The sequence below is a fragment of the Pristiophorus japonicus genome, chromosome 14 (genome assembly GCF_044704955.1).
Source record: "Pristiophorus japonicus isolate sPriJap1 chromosome 14, sPriJap1.hap1, whole genome shotgun sequence".
Lineage (NCBI taxonomy): Eukaryota > Metazoa > Chordata > Chondrichthyes > Pristiophoridae > Pristiophorus > Pristiophorus japonicus.
In genome coordinates, this window is record NC_091990.1 from 30,081,733 (window position 1) to 30,100,821 (window position 19,089).

The 19,089-nt window shown below is 41.8% G+C and overlaps 1 protein-coding gene across 1 annotated transcript in view; it reads right to left on the reverse strand.

Annotated features, from left to right (window-relative positions):
* Positions 1–1,058: 1,058 nt before the first annotated feature.
* The window catches only part of maco1b (macoilin 1b), a 91,137-nt gene continuing 73,106 nt past the window's right edge, over positions 1,059–19,089 (reverse strand). Inside the window, 5 exon segments of the mRNA XM_070899081.1 lie at positions 1,059–1,786; positions 5,210–5,384; positions 5,873–5,993; positions 8,977–9,159; positions 10,507–10,665. Of these exon segments, the coding sequence (XP_070755182.1) occupies positions 1,584–1,786; positions 5,210–5,384; positions 5,873–5,993; positions 8,977–9,159; positions 10,507–10,665 (841 nt within the window). The 3' untranslated portion in view covers positions 1,059–1,583.

Sequence of the window (19,089 nt, forward strand, 5' to 3'; positions counted from 1 at the left end):
TCAAAACAAAAGTATGCATGTTTCATATATAGAATTATATGGGAATTCTTCGCTAAATCAGTTGTGTGAAATGATCAATTAACCTTTCAAATTGTCCAGCTATATGAGTGAATAGATTGACAAAATGTATCTATAACTCATATTACCCAAGTCCTTTTTGGAAAAAAAGACACTCAGTCGTCAGCTATGCATCCTAATAAACCACCAGTCAAAGGTGCTATTAGCCCCGACACCCAAACCATTCCACTCATTTTCCACCTTAGTCGCTCTCAACGACTAGTTACTTCTACTTGGCTATTCGACATCTTGTCCTGGATTTATCAAGGAGTAGTGGCGTTCTGATGAATTTTGTCTACTGTAATGATATTAATATTTGTCTCGATAGCATGCTGATTGGCAAGTCATCAACTACAAACTTAATCCCAGAAGAGTGTATTGGGTAGATGAGAGCTGGGGAAGGAGAGAAACCATAACTTATTAGTATTGCAGATGAAAGAGTTGCATAGCATCCTCCTCACACAGATAAATTCAGTTTCCAATAACTTATTGTGTTTAGGTTGTGTTATAAGTGTGGTATAAAATATATTAACAATTTTAAATTAGAGTCATTTATAAACAAGGAGAGAGCAATGATACTCCTCAGTATTTTTATTAGAAAAGGCTTTCATCTCTCTCTAGATGTGTTTAGCCACCATTTTGAATATCCTCTAATTGAAGTTAGGAACTAAAAGTCCCAATTCACCAACTAAATTAGCAGACAGAGCACACTTAATTTTCTAATTCGAAGCCTAATTGGCACTGTATATATTCCAAACACACGGATTAAGTATGCCCCCTTCCCACTTCAATTCTGCAGCCTTCTTCAACGTGGTTCATGTGAAACACTTCTCAATTTCCAGCACTTGGTGACAAAGTCACTGTTAAAATGTATATGAATTTTTACAATACTTAGCAGCACCAGTTAGGCTTAAGAGCTAGAAATGTAAGTTAGCTCTGAAAGTTGCAGGGGCTGAGGGAAGTACAGTAAAACAGTCCAATTCACTGACTGATGCACAAGAACATGTTGAGAAAATTTATTCAACGCTCTGAACTCCTACACTTGTGGTAGAACAGGTGGTTATGGTGTTCGACAGATTAAATGGGCCATCAGTTAAAGAGCTAGTCAGCAATGATTCAAAATCAATCTAAAATTTATTGCCGAGTTTCCAACCCTGTCATTTTGCATGAGTGTGGGTTCGCAGATCTGTTTAAAAAATAAAATTCTCCAAGAGGAAACCAAACGAAAAATAAAAGGCAGAAGAAAGAACCTAGAAGAAGTCACAATGCACTGACCAGACTTTCCAAAAAAACTGCAAAGTTCTGGGAGGTTTTTAAAAAATTTACAGGAAAGAAGAAGCCATCGGGCAGTTCTAGTCGACACCATGATGTCATTTTTTGTATTTTTTTTTTGACTACAACTAGTACGTACAGTCACACGTTACATTGTCATCTTGACTGCAGAACACTCTTGCATGATGTCACCACATCGATAAAGTCTGGGAAAGGATGGGGAAGTAGGAAGGGCGGGAAAAAGAGGCGCGCAGTCACTTCTTCATGGGCTGATAAACTGAGGCATTGGGATCAAGTCCTGAAGGGCTGGTCTCCACAAATTTGGAGGAATAATGAGGTGTCACAGGGCTCAGAGTGCTGGTTGCTGCTGTGTATGCAATGCTGGGCATTACAGCCATAACCTCAGCAATTTTCTGTTTCAACTCCTTGATCTCCTGATCCTTCTGAATGATTTGCCCTGGAAAAGATAACATGTACATAATGATGGTCAGAAAATACTCCGATCTCTGAAGATCTAAGTATGAACTCTAATTTGTCAATTGCTAGCATACCAGTTAACAAAAATTCAGAAATAGACTAAGATTCTAAGTAGAATCAAAACATATTGAATTCAAAATCTATAGGTATTTGCTAACATTCTGCAAATAAAAAAAAGTCATATGCATTTCATTTGGAGAAATCAGGACTTAAATTATAATTAAGCTGTAGCCACTTTACTGACCAGCACTATTCCTTATTCTAAAATGTCCCATTTGTTGAATAGAACATGAAGCAGTAAACATGTCCTTAAGGTCAGCTCATCAGTTGGCATACTTCATGGAATAGAGTTAGAGGAATTTCTGGCCTTTGATAGAGACCAAACTTCCATCGTAAAATTAAATGGCTAACTATAAACAAAAGTATTAGATGTGGTTATGTGATGGAGGGGGTAGAAAAGATAGGAGAGCCAGATTATGGGGAAGTGGGAAATCGGAGAGAAAAAGCGGGAGAGTGGGAGAAAAACTAAGCATTACTCGAATAATATCACTGAAATTACAGAAAAGCTTAAAGCCTGTGAGGAACAGATAAAGGTGTTACAATAAATACTCGAGTGGAAAAGCTTTTGAAAATTGAATGAAACAAAATCTCTGGTTTCTCTCCTGTACATAGAATCTTTTCAGATGCTTCATTAGATTCCTACAATATCACATACACAAGCAATATCATTTTACAATGAACATTATGAGGTAGAACGATCACAGTCCACTATTTAATGTAGGGGTGACAGAGATTGCTTATTTTATATGACTAAATATGGATTAGATAAACAATTAAAAATTGCTGCAACCAGTAATATCACTAATGGAATCTCTGTGCTTCTGTAACATGGACAATACGCCAAACTGGCCAGACCGATCAGCATGTTCAAAGAGAAATGTCTATCCTGGAGGAGTTTTATTTGTGTCTGTGCCTTTGCGCAGAAATTAAGTCATAAAAGTGGCTTGGTGCCCAGACCAATTTTCTTGAAATGTCAACAAGCAAATTGACAAGACTGCGCTGAAAATGACTCGCTACTTTCTGAATGCTGAGACATTAGAAAAACTCCATTACAGTGTGAAATGCTATCCAAGTGAAATAATCATTCCCAGGCATCAGCACCTCAGGTGCAAGATCTGTTAAACTCCTAATTTGATTAGAAATAACGATAAGCTGTAATCTAAAGGACTTTCCGTAGCCTAAATCAAGCCCTAGCCTAAATCAAGCCCAGGTTGTTCAGCTTTACAGGATATCCATGGATGAACCACAATTTGCATCATTCACTGACAATAGTGCATCATGAAAGTAGGATGAAAATCTTTCACCCAAGAGTCTTGTTGCTTACCAAATTGTTTAAGAAATCCATTCTAAAAAGGGTATTTTAACTACTTATGGCCAAATCCAATCGTGCCGATTCAGGACCTCACTGTACTATTTGACACCTGTGTTTTAATTAACATGTAAATAAATCTGACAACTAGTTTTAGCCTACACACAATGGCCTGCCAGCCTGGTAGTTTGCACTTTTTGAGAGAAATAGTGATAGGCATCCCTTGTGGTCTCCAGTGTATCATATACTACAATTAGGGGCATCTGTTGATTCTGGGCACAATTCCCATACATCCAGATTTTGGATCACAGGAGACTTGTTCTCTGAATACAAGTGATAGTAGAAAGCCTGAACTGCAGCAGTAAGCTATTATGAACCGTAACTATCCTCTCCAACTGGTAACCTGTTCTTCCTCAAAATTCTTCAACGTGTTATCGTCTCTCAGCTTCATTATACTTCTGGTATAGCATCCGGTTCCAATTCTTTAGTCTGGTTTCCATGCTGCTCACAGTCAACAATATCCTCTACGACGTGAAACTATTCATCTTTCTTGTTCTCCAACATGGCTGCAGCATTCAACAATATCACTTCTCCTTCATGGTCCAGTTCTGGGGTACTGCCCTTATGTGGTTCCATTTTTACCTGTCCCAATGCAGCTACTGCAACACCAACAATTTTCTCTTCCTGATATATATTATGTATGTCTTCGCCGCACAGCACTGTCCCCCAGACATCAAGATCCATGGCGTGGCCCTGGAAAAAGTGGACCACTTCCCTTATCGCAGGAGCCTCCTATCAACAAGAGCAGACACTGACGACGAGTTCCAACACCGCCTCCAGTGCGCCAGTGCAGCCTTCGGCCGCCTGAGGAAAAGAGTGTTTGAAGACCAGGTCCTCAAAACTGTCACCAAGCTCATGGTCGACAGGGCTGTAGTAATACCCGCCCTCCTGTATGGCTCAGAGACATGGACCATGTACAGTAGACACCTCAAATCGCTGGAGAAATACCACCAGCAATGTCTCCGCAAGATCCTAGGAGGACAGACGCACAAACTTTAGCATCCTCGTCCAGGCCAACATCCCCAGCATTGAAGCACTGACCACAGTTGATCAGCTCCGCTGGGCAGGCCACATAGTTCGCATGCCAGACAAGAGACTCCTAAAGCAAGCGCTCTACGTCCACGGCCAACGAGCCAAAGGCGGGCAGAGGAAACGTTACAAGGACACCCTAAAAGCCTCCTTGATAAAGTGCAACATCCCCAACTGACACCTGGGAATCCCTGGCCATAGACCGCCCCAAGTGGAGGAAGTGCATCCGGGAGGGCGTTGAGCTCCTCGAGTATCATCGCCGAGAGCATGCAGAAATCAAGCGCAGGCAGCGGAAGGAGCATGCGGCAAACCAGGCTCCCTGCCTAAGAACTCACGCTAAGAGTGGAAGCAAGTCTTCCTCGATCCTGAGGGACTGCCGATGATGAGATATATATATATATATAAATAAAAGACATAAAAATATAACATAAATAAATATATGTGCTGTCCCTTAGTGGCATCATCCACAGATAAAGGTTCACCTTTCTTAAATATCCAGATGACACTCCATCGACCCAAGGACCACATTTATGTTCTCAAATTGCCCATCTAACATTAGTTGTGGATAAGCCAGAATTTTCTTTCAATAATCATCAGGAAGATGAAACCTTAATTAACTTCAAGAGTCCTGTTCAATCCTGAGCTAAGCTTCACACCCATATCCTATCCCTCACCAAGATTGTTACTTCCAAACATTGCAATATTGCCCATCACTGTCCCCGCCACATTCCAACCATAACTGAAACCCTTATCCCATGCCTACAGACTCAAGTTCTCCAATGCCTTTTGTGCCAGCCTTCTGACCTTCAACTCATTCAGTAAGCATGCAAACTACTAGGATGCTGAGTCCACTGTAGAAAAGCAAGTAAATTCCAGTAGTGTGAATTACAAATTATTGCACAGTACTCAGAATTAAACCAAGCAACTTGCTGACCAGTTTCTTACCCTGTGCAATTTCCAGCTGCCGTTTGGCATCCCCTAGTGCAGAGAAGAGATCCAACTTGATTCGGGTCTCAGCACTCAGGCTATTCTCTAAGTGCTGTGTTTTATCTTGCATGGCTGAAAGTGCCGACATCAATACCTCTGTGTCTTTTTCATTCTCTTTATATTTACGCAGTTCCTTCAAAAAGAAAAAAAAACAATTGCTATGAACAAAACATAAATCACACTTTAACTGCAGCATGCTCTATAGACAAAGTTTTTCTTCTCACTCAAGTGTATAATTTGGTTAAATGGGACTTTGTTTTGCATAATTTACTTCCCTCCTCCCCTGTAGCTGGCAAACAAAGCTGCCTATATATAGTTGTACAGACACTGGCAGCCCTCTGGTACTTTGACCACGTGACCATTCTTCACAAGTTTAGACGATGTGTATTAGCAGGCTATTATGACTGTGGAAGCATCAGAGTATTTTTGGGAGAGGGTTGAGGGGAAGTCATGAAAAAAAGTTAATTTTACATGGATACATCAACCAAACCAGCCAGAGGGTTACAGCCACTCTTAATACTTTGATGCTGGTGTGAAATTGCAATTATATGACTTGGTTATTTCTAGATGGTGATTAGTTATCTGACCTTGTACTAGATGTTCTTTAGGCCACAGACTTACCTGTACTTTCATCTCTAACTCACGAATCTGGTCTTCTTTGACTTTCATGTCAATTGTTAACTTCTTGCACTCTGTCTCCAGGTCTCGAATACGACTTCTTAGAGTTTCTGTACATTCCCCTCTTAAAAATAAAAAGGTGTTAAATCCTTCATTTTATGCATTCATATAAATGAATGCAACCTTTGTGGTTGTTGTTGAGCAGGTGAGCGAATACCTCACTTACATCTGTGAAGTGACAACCCAGAACTTTTAATAACAACTTTTATTTATATAGCGCCTTTGACGTAGTAAAACATCCCAAGGAGCTTCACAACAGTGTTACAGACAAACAGATAAATTTGACACCGAGCCACACAAGAAATTAAGGCAGATGATCAAAAGCTTTGTTAAAGAGGTAAACATTGAAAATAGGTGCAGGAGTAGGCCATTCGGCCCTTCGAGCCTGCACCGCTATTCAATGAGTTCATGGTAGGTTTTAAGGAGAGTCTTAAGGGAGGAAAGAGGTAGAGAGGCGGAGAAATTTAGGGAGGAAGTTCCAGAGATTAAGGCCCAAACAGCTGAAGGCACGGCCACCGATGGTTGAGCAGTTATAATAAGGGATGGTCAAAAGGGCAGAATTTAAGGAGTGCAGACATCTTGTGAGTTTGTAAGGCTGAAAAAGATTACAAAGATAGGAAGGGACAAGGCCATGGAGTAATTTGTAAACAAGGATGAGAATTTTGAAATCGAGGTGTTGTTTAACCGGGAGCCAACATAGGTAAGAAAGCACAGGGGTGATGGATGATCGTGACTTAATGCGAGTTAGGACACGGGCTGCTGAGTTTTGGATGACCACAAGTTTACGTATTGTAGAATGTGGGAGGCCAGCCAGGAGTGAGTTGAAGTAGTCAAGTCTAGAGGTAACAAAGGCACGAATGAGGGTTTCAGCAGCAGAAGAGCTGAGGCAGGGGCGGGGGCAGGCAATGCTACGGACGTAGAAAAAGGCGGTTTTAGTTATGCCGTGGATATGTGGCTAGGTTGTGAACAGTCTTGTTCACCCTCAGATTGATGCTAGGGAGAGGGATGGAGTCAGTGGTTAGGGAATGCAGTGTGTGGCGGGGACCAAAGATAATGGCTTCGGTCTTTTTCTGCTCATCCAGTATTGGATGTCGGACAAGCAATCTGACAATTTAGATACCAAGCAGGGGTCGAGAGAAGTGGTGGAGGGGTAGAGCTGGGTGTCATCAGCGTAAATGTGGAAACTGACTCCATGTTTTCAGAGGATATCGTCAAGGGGTAGTATATAGATGAGAAATAAGAAGGGGCCAAGGACAGATCCTTGGGGGACACCAAGGACAGATCCTTGAGGGACACCAGAGGCAACGATGCGGGAGTGGGAAGAGAAGCCATTGCAGGAGATTTTCTGGCTATGATTAGATAGATAAGAATGGACCAGACGGGTGCAGTCCCACCAAGCTGGACGATGGTTAAGAGGCATTGGAGGAGGATGGAGTGTTCAACTGTGTCAAAGGCTGCAGACAGGTCAGAAGAACGAGGAGAGATAGTTTACCTTGGTCACAGTCACAAAGGATGTCATTTGTGACTTTGATGAGAGCAGTTTCGGTACTGTGGCAGGAGCGAGCAGCAGATTGAAGGGATTCAAACATTGAATTCATGGAAAGATGGTCACGGATTTGGAAAGCGACAACATGTTCAAGTACTCTGGACAGGAAAGAGGGGTTGGAGATGGGGCGATAGTTAGCAAAGTGGATTCAAGGGTTTTTTTGGTTTTTTTGAGGAGAGGGGTGATGACAGCAGATTTGAAGGAGAGGGGAACAGTACCTGAAGAGAGAGAACCATTAACAATGTCGGCTAACATGGGAGCCAAAAAAGGAAGTTGGGTGGTCAGCAGTTTAGTGGGAATAGGGTCAAAGGAGCAGGAAGTGGGTCTCATGGACAAGACGAGCTTGGAGAGATCAAGAGGGGAGATCAAAGAGAAACTGGAGAAAGATGTGAGTTTAGGGTTAGGGCAGGTGGGAGCCTCAGATGAAGTTTGGCCTTGTGGGCTAGGTGAAGGAAGGGAACTCGCAGAGGCAGCTGATTGGATGGTCTCAATCTTTGAGACAAAGTCGTCCATGAGCTCCTCATACTTGTTGTTGGAGGAGAGTGTGGGGTACAAATATATATATTAACATTTAAAGATCACCAGAGCTTGGAACTAATAAATCATCCAATATAATTTGTTTATTCAATTATGTTAATGAAAAAATAAATGAATTTGTCATATTTTCTGCTGTACCGTCTGACTTGGACACTGAATGCTTTCAAAAATTGTAATGTGTGTGTTGCTGGTGGCAAGGGACGGAACATTTTTCTAATCTTTGAATAGACAATAGAGCACTAAAATACTCAGGTCTCGGACACAGCATAGATTTAATGCAGGATGAAAGCTTCTCTCCATCTCATGGTCTTGATCACATCCAGAGGCAACCACTATTGCATCAGTATGACAATTTTGCACACCAGCCATCCACATAGCATTCGAGTGAGGCTCTGTCAATGCTGTGCACTCTTGCCTACGAGGGTTGGGACAGAAGTTCAGGCATCGCTGCACTGTGCATCAATAAATCTGCATCCAGATCCCGGTCTATGCTGCTGGAATCGGCCACTAGGAGGCATGCAAGCACAGCCTTGGAAGTGCCTCACCTGCTTCTCATCTCCCCACAGCATGAAGTTAACAGAGTGGTGAACTACTGGCAAGAATCTCATCATATTCAGTGATGCAAATAAAAGCCACTATACAGCCTCACTTTCTCTCCCCTTCCAATCCAGCCACTTGACACTTGTAAAACAGGACAGGGTCACAATATCTATTTTTTGTTTTTAAAAGAGGTAAAAATAATGTTTCTATTTGCACAATAATAAAAATACAAAATAAAATCACACCATAATTCAATAATAATTAAAGCGGCATAAAATCTGATAGAATAATCACACTGTTGTAAAACACTCATGCAAGCAAAAGGCTGGCAAAAATAGATATATAATGATCATTTTATCAGGTCTAAATAAAGATTCGGTGTATTTATTTGCGGTAATTTATACGCCTTGTTTGAGGTTATTACCTTGTGGCTGCAGCAAGTGCCACAGCTCGAGCTGCAGTTGCCTCCTCCAACTTCTTTCTCTTCTTCTCTTCCATCAACTGTTTTTCAAGATAGGTTTTTGCCTCTTGCTCTGCTTTGAGTTTCTTCTCTAACTGGCTTATAGTTTGCTTGTCCTTCTGTTTGGCTTGCACAGCAGTATGTAATCTGGTAAAAAATAAAACTTACAATGAGAGCTCAAACTATGAGGTCATGCATTTTGGCAGAAAAAAAATCAAAGAGCAAGTTATTATTTAAATGGAGGAAGATTGCAAAGTGCTGCTGTACAGTGGGACCTGGGGATACTTGCGCATGAAACGCAAAAGGATAATATGTAGGTACAGCAAGTGATCAGAAAGGCCAATGGTATCTTGGCCTTTATTGCAAAGGGGATTGAGTATAAAAGCAGAGAAGTCTTGCTACAGTTTTGTATTGGTGAGGCCATACCTGGAATACTGCGTACAGTTTTGGTTTCCATATTTACGAAAGGATATATTTGCTTTGGAGGCAGTTCAGAGAAGGTTCACTAGGTTGATTCCGGGGATGAGGGGGTTGACTTATGAGGAAAGGTTGAGTAGGCTGGGCCTCTACTCATTGGAATTCAGAAGAATGAGAGGTGATCTTATCGAAACGTATAAGATTATGAGGGGGCTTGACGAGGTGGATGCAGAGAGGATGTTTCCACTAACGGGGGAGACTAGAACTAGAGGGCATGATCAAAATTGAGATGAGGAGGAATTTCTTCTCGCAGAGGGTTGTAAATCTGTGGAATTCGCTGCCTCAGAGAGCTGTGGAAGCTGGGACATTGAATACATTTAAGACAGAAAGACAGTTTTTTAAAAAAAGATAAGGGGATAAGGGGTTATGGGGAGCGGGCGGGGAAGTGGAGCTGAGCCAGTGATCAGATCAGCCATGATCTTTTTGAATGGCAGAGCAGGCTCGAGGGGCCATATGGCCTACATCTGTTCCTATTTCTTATGTTCTTATGGACAAAGCCTGAACCAAAATGAAGTAGAATCCAATCTTAAAAAGTCAGCACTGTTTCAATCAAATCCTGCTCAACTACTGCAATGAAAAGGAGATCTCCACAGATTTGTCTCCCTATCACTTAAAGAGCTACACTGTCAAACTTGGATTTTCAATTATTCAACATAATGGAATTTATCCTTCTGAAAAATATCTTCAGCTTGTCCTATATCTCGGGTTTATTGTTCCAGCACCTGGATACAGTCTTGTTTCATAAATGTAATCGTCAAAAGGTTTTCATAATTTATGCAAACAGCTCTATTATTGTCATGCCTGCAAGTTGGCATTGGCGCATACAAAGGGAAATGCTGGACACCGAGGAAAACCTGTCAAAGGCCAAAGCTAACAGAATCCAATTTATGGAATTTAACCTTCGGAAGAATATCTTCAGCTTGTCCTATATCTCGGTTTCCATAATACGAAGATTATGGCACCTGAGTTAATCTAAATATTTCTAAAATATGCATTAAAAAACAAAATATTCCTTACTTGTTCTGTAGCAGCTCATTCTCCTGTCGGAGCTGCCCGACTTCTGAACGGATACTACGTTCCGTGCTGGTCAGCGAGTTGATCTGACTGCGCAGTTCCTGCTCACACTGTCTGCTTGCCTGCAAGTCTGCTTTCAGCTTCTTAATGTCCTGTTCCAGCCTAAAGAAAGCAAAATCATCAGTACAAAACATCTGCAGTGTTACTCGTAATGCAAGAGGGGTAGAGTTAAGCTGAACTGGCTTCCATGCTGAGTGCTGATTCTGTTCATTTAAGCTAAATAAAAGAAGTGGTAGGATCAGCGTTTCTGAAATCAGTTGGCTTGCAGTACCCACACAGAATGAGCATGTGTGGGCACTTCAGATCTCTGCTTCTGCTCTGCAGCAAGTTACTCAGCTGCACACATGTAGAAGGCTCCACAAGTCATGACACAGAAACAGAATGAGTCCTTGGGTGAGCTCAAGTCACTTCATAGCTCCCACCTCTTTACACAATTTCTGGAGCCGGCTGTCAAAACTGGCAGGATAATGTCTTGGCCGGTGTTGGTCTTTGAAATCTAATTGGCCGGTGTTGACCATGTGATCAATACCACGTGAGTAGCAAGGATCAGAAATTTCTGAGGCATTTTAGTCACAGAATATTAAGTGTACACATGTTCACAAAACCGAAAAAAAAGGGAAGAAACTCTAAAATAACATCTGTAACAATGAACCGTCAACTTAAGCTACATCAATAGCAAAATATCTTGTTTAACGTTTTACTACGTTAAAAGCACTACATAAATGTAGATTGTTGTTCGAGCTTCCAAGAAAGTACATTGAACATCAATCAGAAGCATATGCACCTTCAGAAAGTTCATCCAAATAAAAGAAAATGAAGTGAATGTTTCCATTTGCCAGGTATCTGCCATTAATGCCTTTGGATGATGTGCATTAAACTGGCCATAATTAGTACAAAACAGACAATGCCACTCAGTTAGTAGCACAAAAATGGCCAATTTTTGTATTTGTGCCTTTAAATGTAGCTAGCACAATAAATGCCAGGTACGCAGCATTGTGTATAAGTACTTACCTGTAAATCACTTCTGTGACTATTTTCACATCAAATAATTCTATTTTCTGGTTCTTCAGTAGAGCTCTGAATATTCTCCATTTTGTTAGAGTAAAATAGGCAAGCTATCCCTTGCTTTCCAATTTCACCCCCTTTAAATAAAAAGTGATCCTTACTCCTACTCCACGGTTGAAGGGCAGCAGCAACCCTCAAGCAGCTGTGTTTGAACTGCACTGCTCAAATCCATTTCACAAGCAACCTACAACTGGCAGGATGAGCTTTCAACTGGTCAGGTCAAATTGCATTCATGCCCAAGTGTCAGAGGTAACAGAGCATGTTTACTGACCCACCATGCCATCCCATTTCCTCAGAAAAGCTCGTGTTACATTTGCTTGGCTTTAAAGGAGCTTTTAGGCTTCAAACAACTGTTGAATATAACTAAAAGTTGCCAGCATCAATTCAATTCCATCACTTCAAATGCACTAAAAAATGTTTAACACTTTATTTGGTATTTGTACATGACTCAGCTCGCATTTGCTACTGTAAACCAAGTGGATTTCGAACATTTGCCATCAATGAAACCCATTGTTCTGGTTGGTTCTGCTTATGCAGGCTTCCTTTTTTTTTAAAAAGACGGAATCTCTACGGCGGTAAATGCTATCGGGCTCCACAGGTGAACATGGCCGCTGCAAGCTCATCCACCAATCAAGCAGTTATTCTCTGACCTACCTGCAGCTTTGCTCATCTTGCCAAGAGTCTAGAAGAAGCAAAGTGTCACCTTTCCAAAAAAAACCTGCACTTAAACATCAACATATTATAAGAATGCTGCTGTTCTTTGCTTCTTTTAGATCCATGGCAAGATAAAGTCAGACTAGTTCTGAAAATACATCAATAACCATCAAAAAATCTCGACAAAATGCAGTACAGCAGGTGGTTTTACCAAGAGGGAGGAGAAATGCTTGTAGCACCTTTCTAGTACAAGATTTTACAACAATAAATGCTATTAAATACTGCAAGCAAGGTGTGTTTTTTCATTCCAGCAAATAGCAGCAAAACTGTTGAGTGACTGGTATGGGGAGGAACCTGAAGGATTAGGGACTGAGGCACACACCACCCATGTTTTAGTCAGTGCTTTTTCCATTTGCTGGTAAAACCATCTCAATGCAAATTAAGCATTTAACACTAGGAGAATGAAAAGATAATTGTACAGAGGCACTGTGGAAAATATGTCTCCTACTACAGATGAGTACACGAGCAATGACGGATTTTTCTGTGGAGATCTTCAGCAGCCTTTGTCATGGCTTGTTGGAACATTACAGAAATTTAGGACTTGTGTTAACAGCTCCCAATTATCAGAAAACACCAGTTCTGCTTAATCACTAGTAAAACCTGTGTATGTGGAATTTCTCTTTAGCACTATTTTGACCCAATGCACATTATCCTCAACACAATATGCTATTAAACAAATTGTTGCCAAGTTGATGATTGCGCCTCACGTTTCCCCAACTTTCGACCCCATCCAGTTCCACCTGCAAGTAAGCAATATTTGTCTGTTCCAAGACAGAAGGATGGTGTTACACAAGACAGAAAATTCAGAGTGCGCATTGACAGATTACAGTATTTCCTATTTGTCACAAAATAGGACAATAGTTTGAGTACTAATCAGTTAGCTTGTGCACTTCCATCATCACTCCCAACATTGAATACAGTAAAATAGAATGGAAAAATGTTGAAGCAGAGAATCGATGATACAGCTTCATTTTGTCACTTGCTGTAACATTTTTCACATTGGTGTTGAATTTTTCATCGCATATTTCAATAGATGTGACATTTCCCAGCACCCTATATGCCCTTCACAAATTGTATGAATTTCTAATATGTACTGGTTACCCCTGGAAAGTGATGAAACAAGTCCTCCCGGTTGGATGTATTTGGCCTCCATTTGCCACTGTCCTCTGATGACACCACCAAGATCAAGAACTTCCTATATAGGAAATCACAGACAAGAATGCACATCCCACCACGCAGAGATGCAAAGTATTGGCACACAAACTGTTATGCTATCAATGTGCCAGGTGCATTCCATTTCAAAAGAAAGCCAACCCATGCGTAGCAATTCTCCCAGCTTGAGGCAATAAAACCTACACCTCCCATCATATTTAATTCTGTGCTTTTAAATTCTGAAGAAATTAGAAATACTCACTCCTTCGTCTTGAAAAGGAGATAAATGAGAGAAGCACCTAGGGTCATACAAGATATCAAGTAGAATATAAACGGTTAATCAGAGGATTACTTCTATTTAAAACACAACTGTAGGACAAGACTGCATTGGTTCAAACTGAACGCAGTTAGATGCTAGGATTTTGGGGAGGTGGAGGGAGAGTTCTATACAAGGATGAGCTAGATAGATTAAAGGACCTTCCTTATTTGTACTTATCCGAGACCTCCTTGTAACCTTCCATCACCAAGTTATGAAATAAATTCTTAAATTAAGATGCATGACACAACATCCCTATTGTTCTAATTCACTGTATCTCCCTCACCTGAGCAATGCTACCGGGGGCAGGGGGAGAAGGGGGGGGGATGGAGGCAGAGACAGAAAATGAGATATACACACACTAAAAATAATCTGGATTTAGAAAGGAAAGGCACTGGAAGTGGCAGCAAACTGCCAAGAAGAATGCCACAGACTACAGGAAGATAGAAATAGGCTAGAACAAGTAAGTGACAAATCCTGTTTAATACAGAAAAATGGAACAAAAATAAAGAATGGAAATATACCTTAAATAGCAGATGTTTTAATGCAGTGGGGCATGGCAATCTAGCTGTGCAGCTACATAAATCCTTAAAAGTGGGTCCATACATTTTAAAAAGCCATTGAAGTTGGCAAATGGTATTTATAATCGAGAGGAATCGACAATGACTATTACTACAACAACACCACGCATTGATATTGTACCTTGAACATAAACATCCCAAAACACTTGAGGCACGAGGAAAACGGATTCTATGCCATACGAGAGATTAGGTGGGGTGATCAAAAACCTCCGCCTCAGCCCAATTGCCATTGAAATCCTCATCCACATCTTCGCCATCCCCAGACTTGATTATTCCAATGCTCACCTGACCGACCACCGATCCTTTATCCTCCGTAAACAGGTCATGAAACACTTTGCTGCCTGTATTCTATTCTGCACTTCGCTGACCTGGCTCCCAGTCCCGCATCACCTCAAATTTAAAATTTTCACCCATATGTTTACAGTTCTCCATGGCCTCACTCCCCATCTCTATAAACTCTTTCAGAGCTACCACCACCACACACTCGCTCCATTTATTGAGGGCAGTAAATTAGTACTACAGGGAGATCTGCAGTCATTAGCAGTCACTGGCAGCATTAGGCAGGCTCTCCTGAAATGGGAAGGGTAGCCTGCATTGGCTCATTGAGGAGGATCTTTGTCAATCAGTATGCCCATTAAGCATCTTTCAATGGTTGAATAACTGATTGACAAGATCACAAGATAGTTACGGATGAGGAAGGAAATTTGGTCCATCGTAGTTCATCCATCAGAAAGATCTTAAAGTTGCCCCATTTTAGCATCCAATTATTCCTTATAAAGTCCCAGGGTCTTTGCCTCCACAATTGTTCCTGGAAATCTATTTCATACATTGATTGCTCAGTGCAAAGAATTTCCTGACATCAGCCTTAAATTTATTAATTTTCTAGTTTTACTCTAGCAATTTAACAAGTAATATTCTGGATTTACCTTTGCTATTCCCTTAACTATCTTATATAGTTCTATAAGATCACCTCTCAGACACCTCCTTTCCAGGTGGACAAGCCCAAATTTCTCCACTAGTTCCTCATAACTCAGATCTTTGGCACTGGGGATCTGCCTTGTGACTCTCCTCTGCACAATCTCCAGTATCTGAATGTCTCCCTTGTTTACTAATTCACCAACATTTTCAGGACACTGCTGCCAGTTTCCATTCACAGAACACTTAAACGACACTAACTGCCTCAGCACAGAATCCTAATGTACCAAATTATTTAAATTCACTACCATTATATGAAATTATATGTGCAAGTGCAATTTAGATGTAAGCAACATTTTAATAACTTGTGTTATTAAAATTCAGCTCACTGAATACAATTCCTGTTGTCTAACTGTCCCCGAAGTCAGTACTGGTACAACGTCCCGAATCCGGCAACCTCGGGACCAATGTCGTTCCGGTTTTCGTGTTTTTCGGATTTCGGAGAAAAATCCGACGTCCCGAATCCAGCAACCTCGGGGCCGAGTTTTGGTTATTTTGGATTTTAGGAGAAGAAATCAGATGTCCCGAATCCGGCAACTTCTGGGACAATTTTCAGGTATTTCCGGATTCCGGACGACTTCTTCTGCGATGCACAAAATATCTGGTTTTCGGACAATTCTGGTTTTTGGAATTCCGGATTCGGGGCATTGTACATGTACTTTAAAAAAAAAAGTTATGTATAACCAAGCAGATAATTATAACAAGGTAACAGTAAAGCACAAGTCATTTATAAAATCATTTATAATTTATAAAGTGTACCTCTATAAATCCTCAATGGTTTCAACAGTCAGGGACATTTTGTACATCACAAACATCTATACAGATCAAATTCACTCCAGATATCCAACATCCCACTATCACAGCACCTAACCACTTTCTCAACGACTGGAGTTTTTGCCTCTTCTACCCTACCCGGAAGACCGCTGAAGGCACTAAACACACTTTGCGTGAAGTGCTTCCTGACATCAGTCCTAAACTTACCAGTTTGTGCCTACGTCCCGTTTTCCTGCAGTCATGGTAGAATTTGACGAACCTTTTCTACCATTTCCTATTTTATAAATAAAGAACTTGCATTTATGTAGCATCTTTCATGTCCGCACGACACCCCAAAGTGCTTCACAGCCAATTAATTATATTTGCAGAGTAGTCACTGTTTTGCAGACAAACACTGTTCACAGCAAGGTCCCAAATAGCAAATGAGGTAAATAACCAGTTAATCTTTAGGTGATGATGGTTGATGCAGGAGATGGGAGAGCTGCTCTTCCTTGAATAGTGTTATGAAATTTTTTACATCTACTTAAACAGGAAGAGGCCTCGGTTTAATTTCTCATCCAGAAGACAGCACCTCCGATTATGCAGATTATTTAATCAAGACATTATAAAGCTCTACAAGGTATCATTTCATTTGTCTCCTTTCAAGGTTGAAGAGCCCGTTCTCCAGCACAATAGATCAATGTACTGGCCCCACTCTGCACCATTTCCATATTAATGTTTTGCATGTCTCTGTACTCTAGGTGTACCCTGACCACAGCACAATACAGCTTGGTCTCAGACCTTGCTGATTTTGCAATATGCTTTATTCCACTTCATTTAAAAAGTTGCATAACTCGAACCATCTGCGAATTTGAATTTTGAGCAAAACGTGCATTCTATGCTGTTATTTAAATTGCTTCAATCCTATTATTGAATAAACCAATTTTTTTCTAGCAATAACTTCAAATTAGCAGAAGTAGCTCAATATGTGGTTTGCTGAATATGGGAAGTGTCAAGTCTAATACGAAGTTCGGATTTCCTTCTTTCTTCGCGAGTTCGAAACCTTCCATTGAAAAATAGTGTCCCACAATTTTTCTTCCAAGGTGCCACACTTTGCATTTATCTCTATTTCATTATACACTCCATGGGGACAAGTTTCGGCCTGAGTTGCTCCTGTTTTTTTTGGAGCAACTGGTTTAGAATGGAGTATCTTAGAAATTGCAATTCTCGGCATTTAGTTTGCTCCAGTTCTAGTCAGTTAGAACAGTTTCAGTTTAGAACAGATTTTTTTTTTCAAAAGGGGGCGGGTCCGGCCACTTACGCCCGTTTTGAAAGTTTAGGCAGTGAAAACTTACTCCAAACTAACTTGGAATGGAGTAAGTGTAGATTTTTGTATGCTCAGAAAAACCTTGCCTACACTTAGAAAATCAGGCGTAGGGAATGGGGGGGGGGGTGGGGGGGAGGGGAGAGATGGGGGGTGGAAGGGAAGTTTACAAACATTAAACACTTCAGTTTTACAAATAAAGAGCCATCATCAATAATAAATGATAAATACATCAATAAATCAACCAATCAAAAATTTTTTAAAAAATCAATAAATAAAAAAATTTCTACTCACCAACTGCAGCACCGGGAGCCCCCCCCCCCCCCCAACAACCCACATGTGTCTCTCTCGGTGTGTTTCTATCAGCAGGGGGAGGGGGAGGGGGGGGGGAAAGATAGGAGGGGGGGGGGGCAGGAGAGAGGGGGGAGAAGTGGGAGGGAGGAAGGGAGGGAGGGAGGGAGGGAGGGAGGGAGGAGGCTGAACGGGCCCGGCCGACGTGAAGAAGCCGGGCCGAAGACTTCGGGCGGGGCCCGCCCCCAGCAAGATGCTGGGGGCGGGCTCCGCCGAAGGAAGAGGGAGCGGACCAGAGTTAAAAGTAGGTGGCCGGGGGAAGCCTGAGCTGGGCGGAGTGGGAGCTGGAACTGGGGGGGGCGGGGGGGAGCGGGCAGCGGAGCCGGGGGGGGGGGGATTGAGAGAGCCAGAACAGGGGACAGGGGAGCAAGCTGGAGCCAGAGCAGGAGCTGGATGAGGGAGGTGCAGCCTGATCTTTGCCATCCCAGTGAGCCCATTTGGCCAGGGCCTAGGGGCTGCGTGCTTCGGGCCCCTCCCACACAGTTTCAGGCGCCTGGAACTACTGCACATGCGCGCCCACTGCAGCGCGCCTGTGCAGAGGTCCCGGCACTGATTTCAGCGCAGGGACCTGGCTCCGCCCCCCCCACAGCTCGTGTTGCACCGTGCCCAGCTCCAAAGGACCTGCAGGGAGCCAGAGAATCTGAAGGTATTTTTTTGACGCACTTTCATGCGCGAAAAACGGGCGTCCAGGTCGGGGCTGCGCTGTTCTAGGCGCGGCCCGAAACTTGGGCCCTATAATTCTAACCACTTGCAAATGTTGTCGATGTTCTTCTGTCTACTTTTTTTTAGAAGTTTAGTTTCATCTGCAAACTTGACAAAGTTACATTACGTTTTTAATGTAGATTGCTTATAAATAGAATAGGAACAGTACGGGACTCAGCACTGGTAGAAAGGCAAAAACTCAAGGAGTAGCTGCTGTTTCTTCTCTTTCAGCCAATTCCTCAGTGACCTCTACATTTTGCCCATCATATCCACTGTAGAAGCCTTTCATATGAAACTTCATCAAAGGCTTTTTCTGGAAGTCTAGATACACTGCATCAGAGCTATCTAATATCTACTTGGGATGTCACTTCCTTAAAAAATACTTGGTCGGCCAGACATGATCTCCCCCTTCTGAAAACAAAATCAAATGCTGCAACAATGGAAATAAGGTAAATTAGTTGCATAAAATGCAGCACATCTAAACTGCTTTGTAAAGCCTATCGAAATATGCCTCATAATTCTACTTATTACTTTAATCAGCCTCACAAACACAGAGGCAGCGTCAACTCCGGTTGATAAACTGATTACCCTTT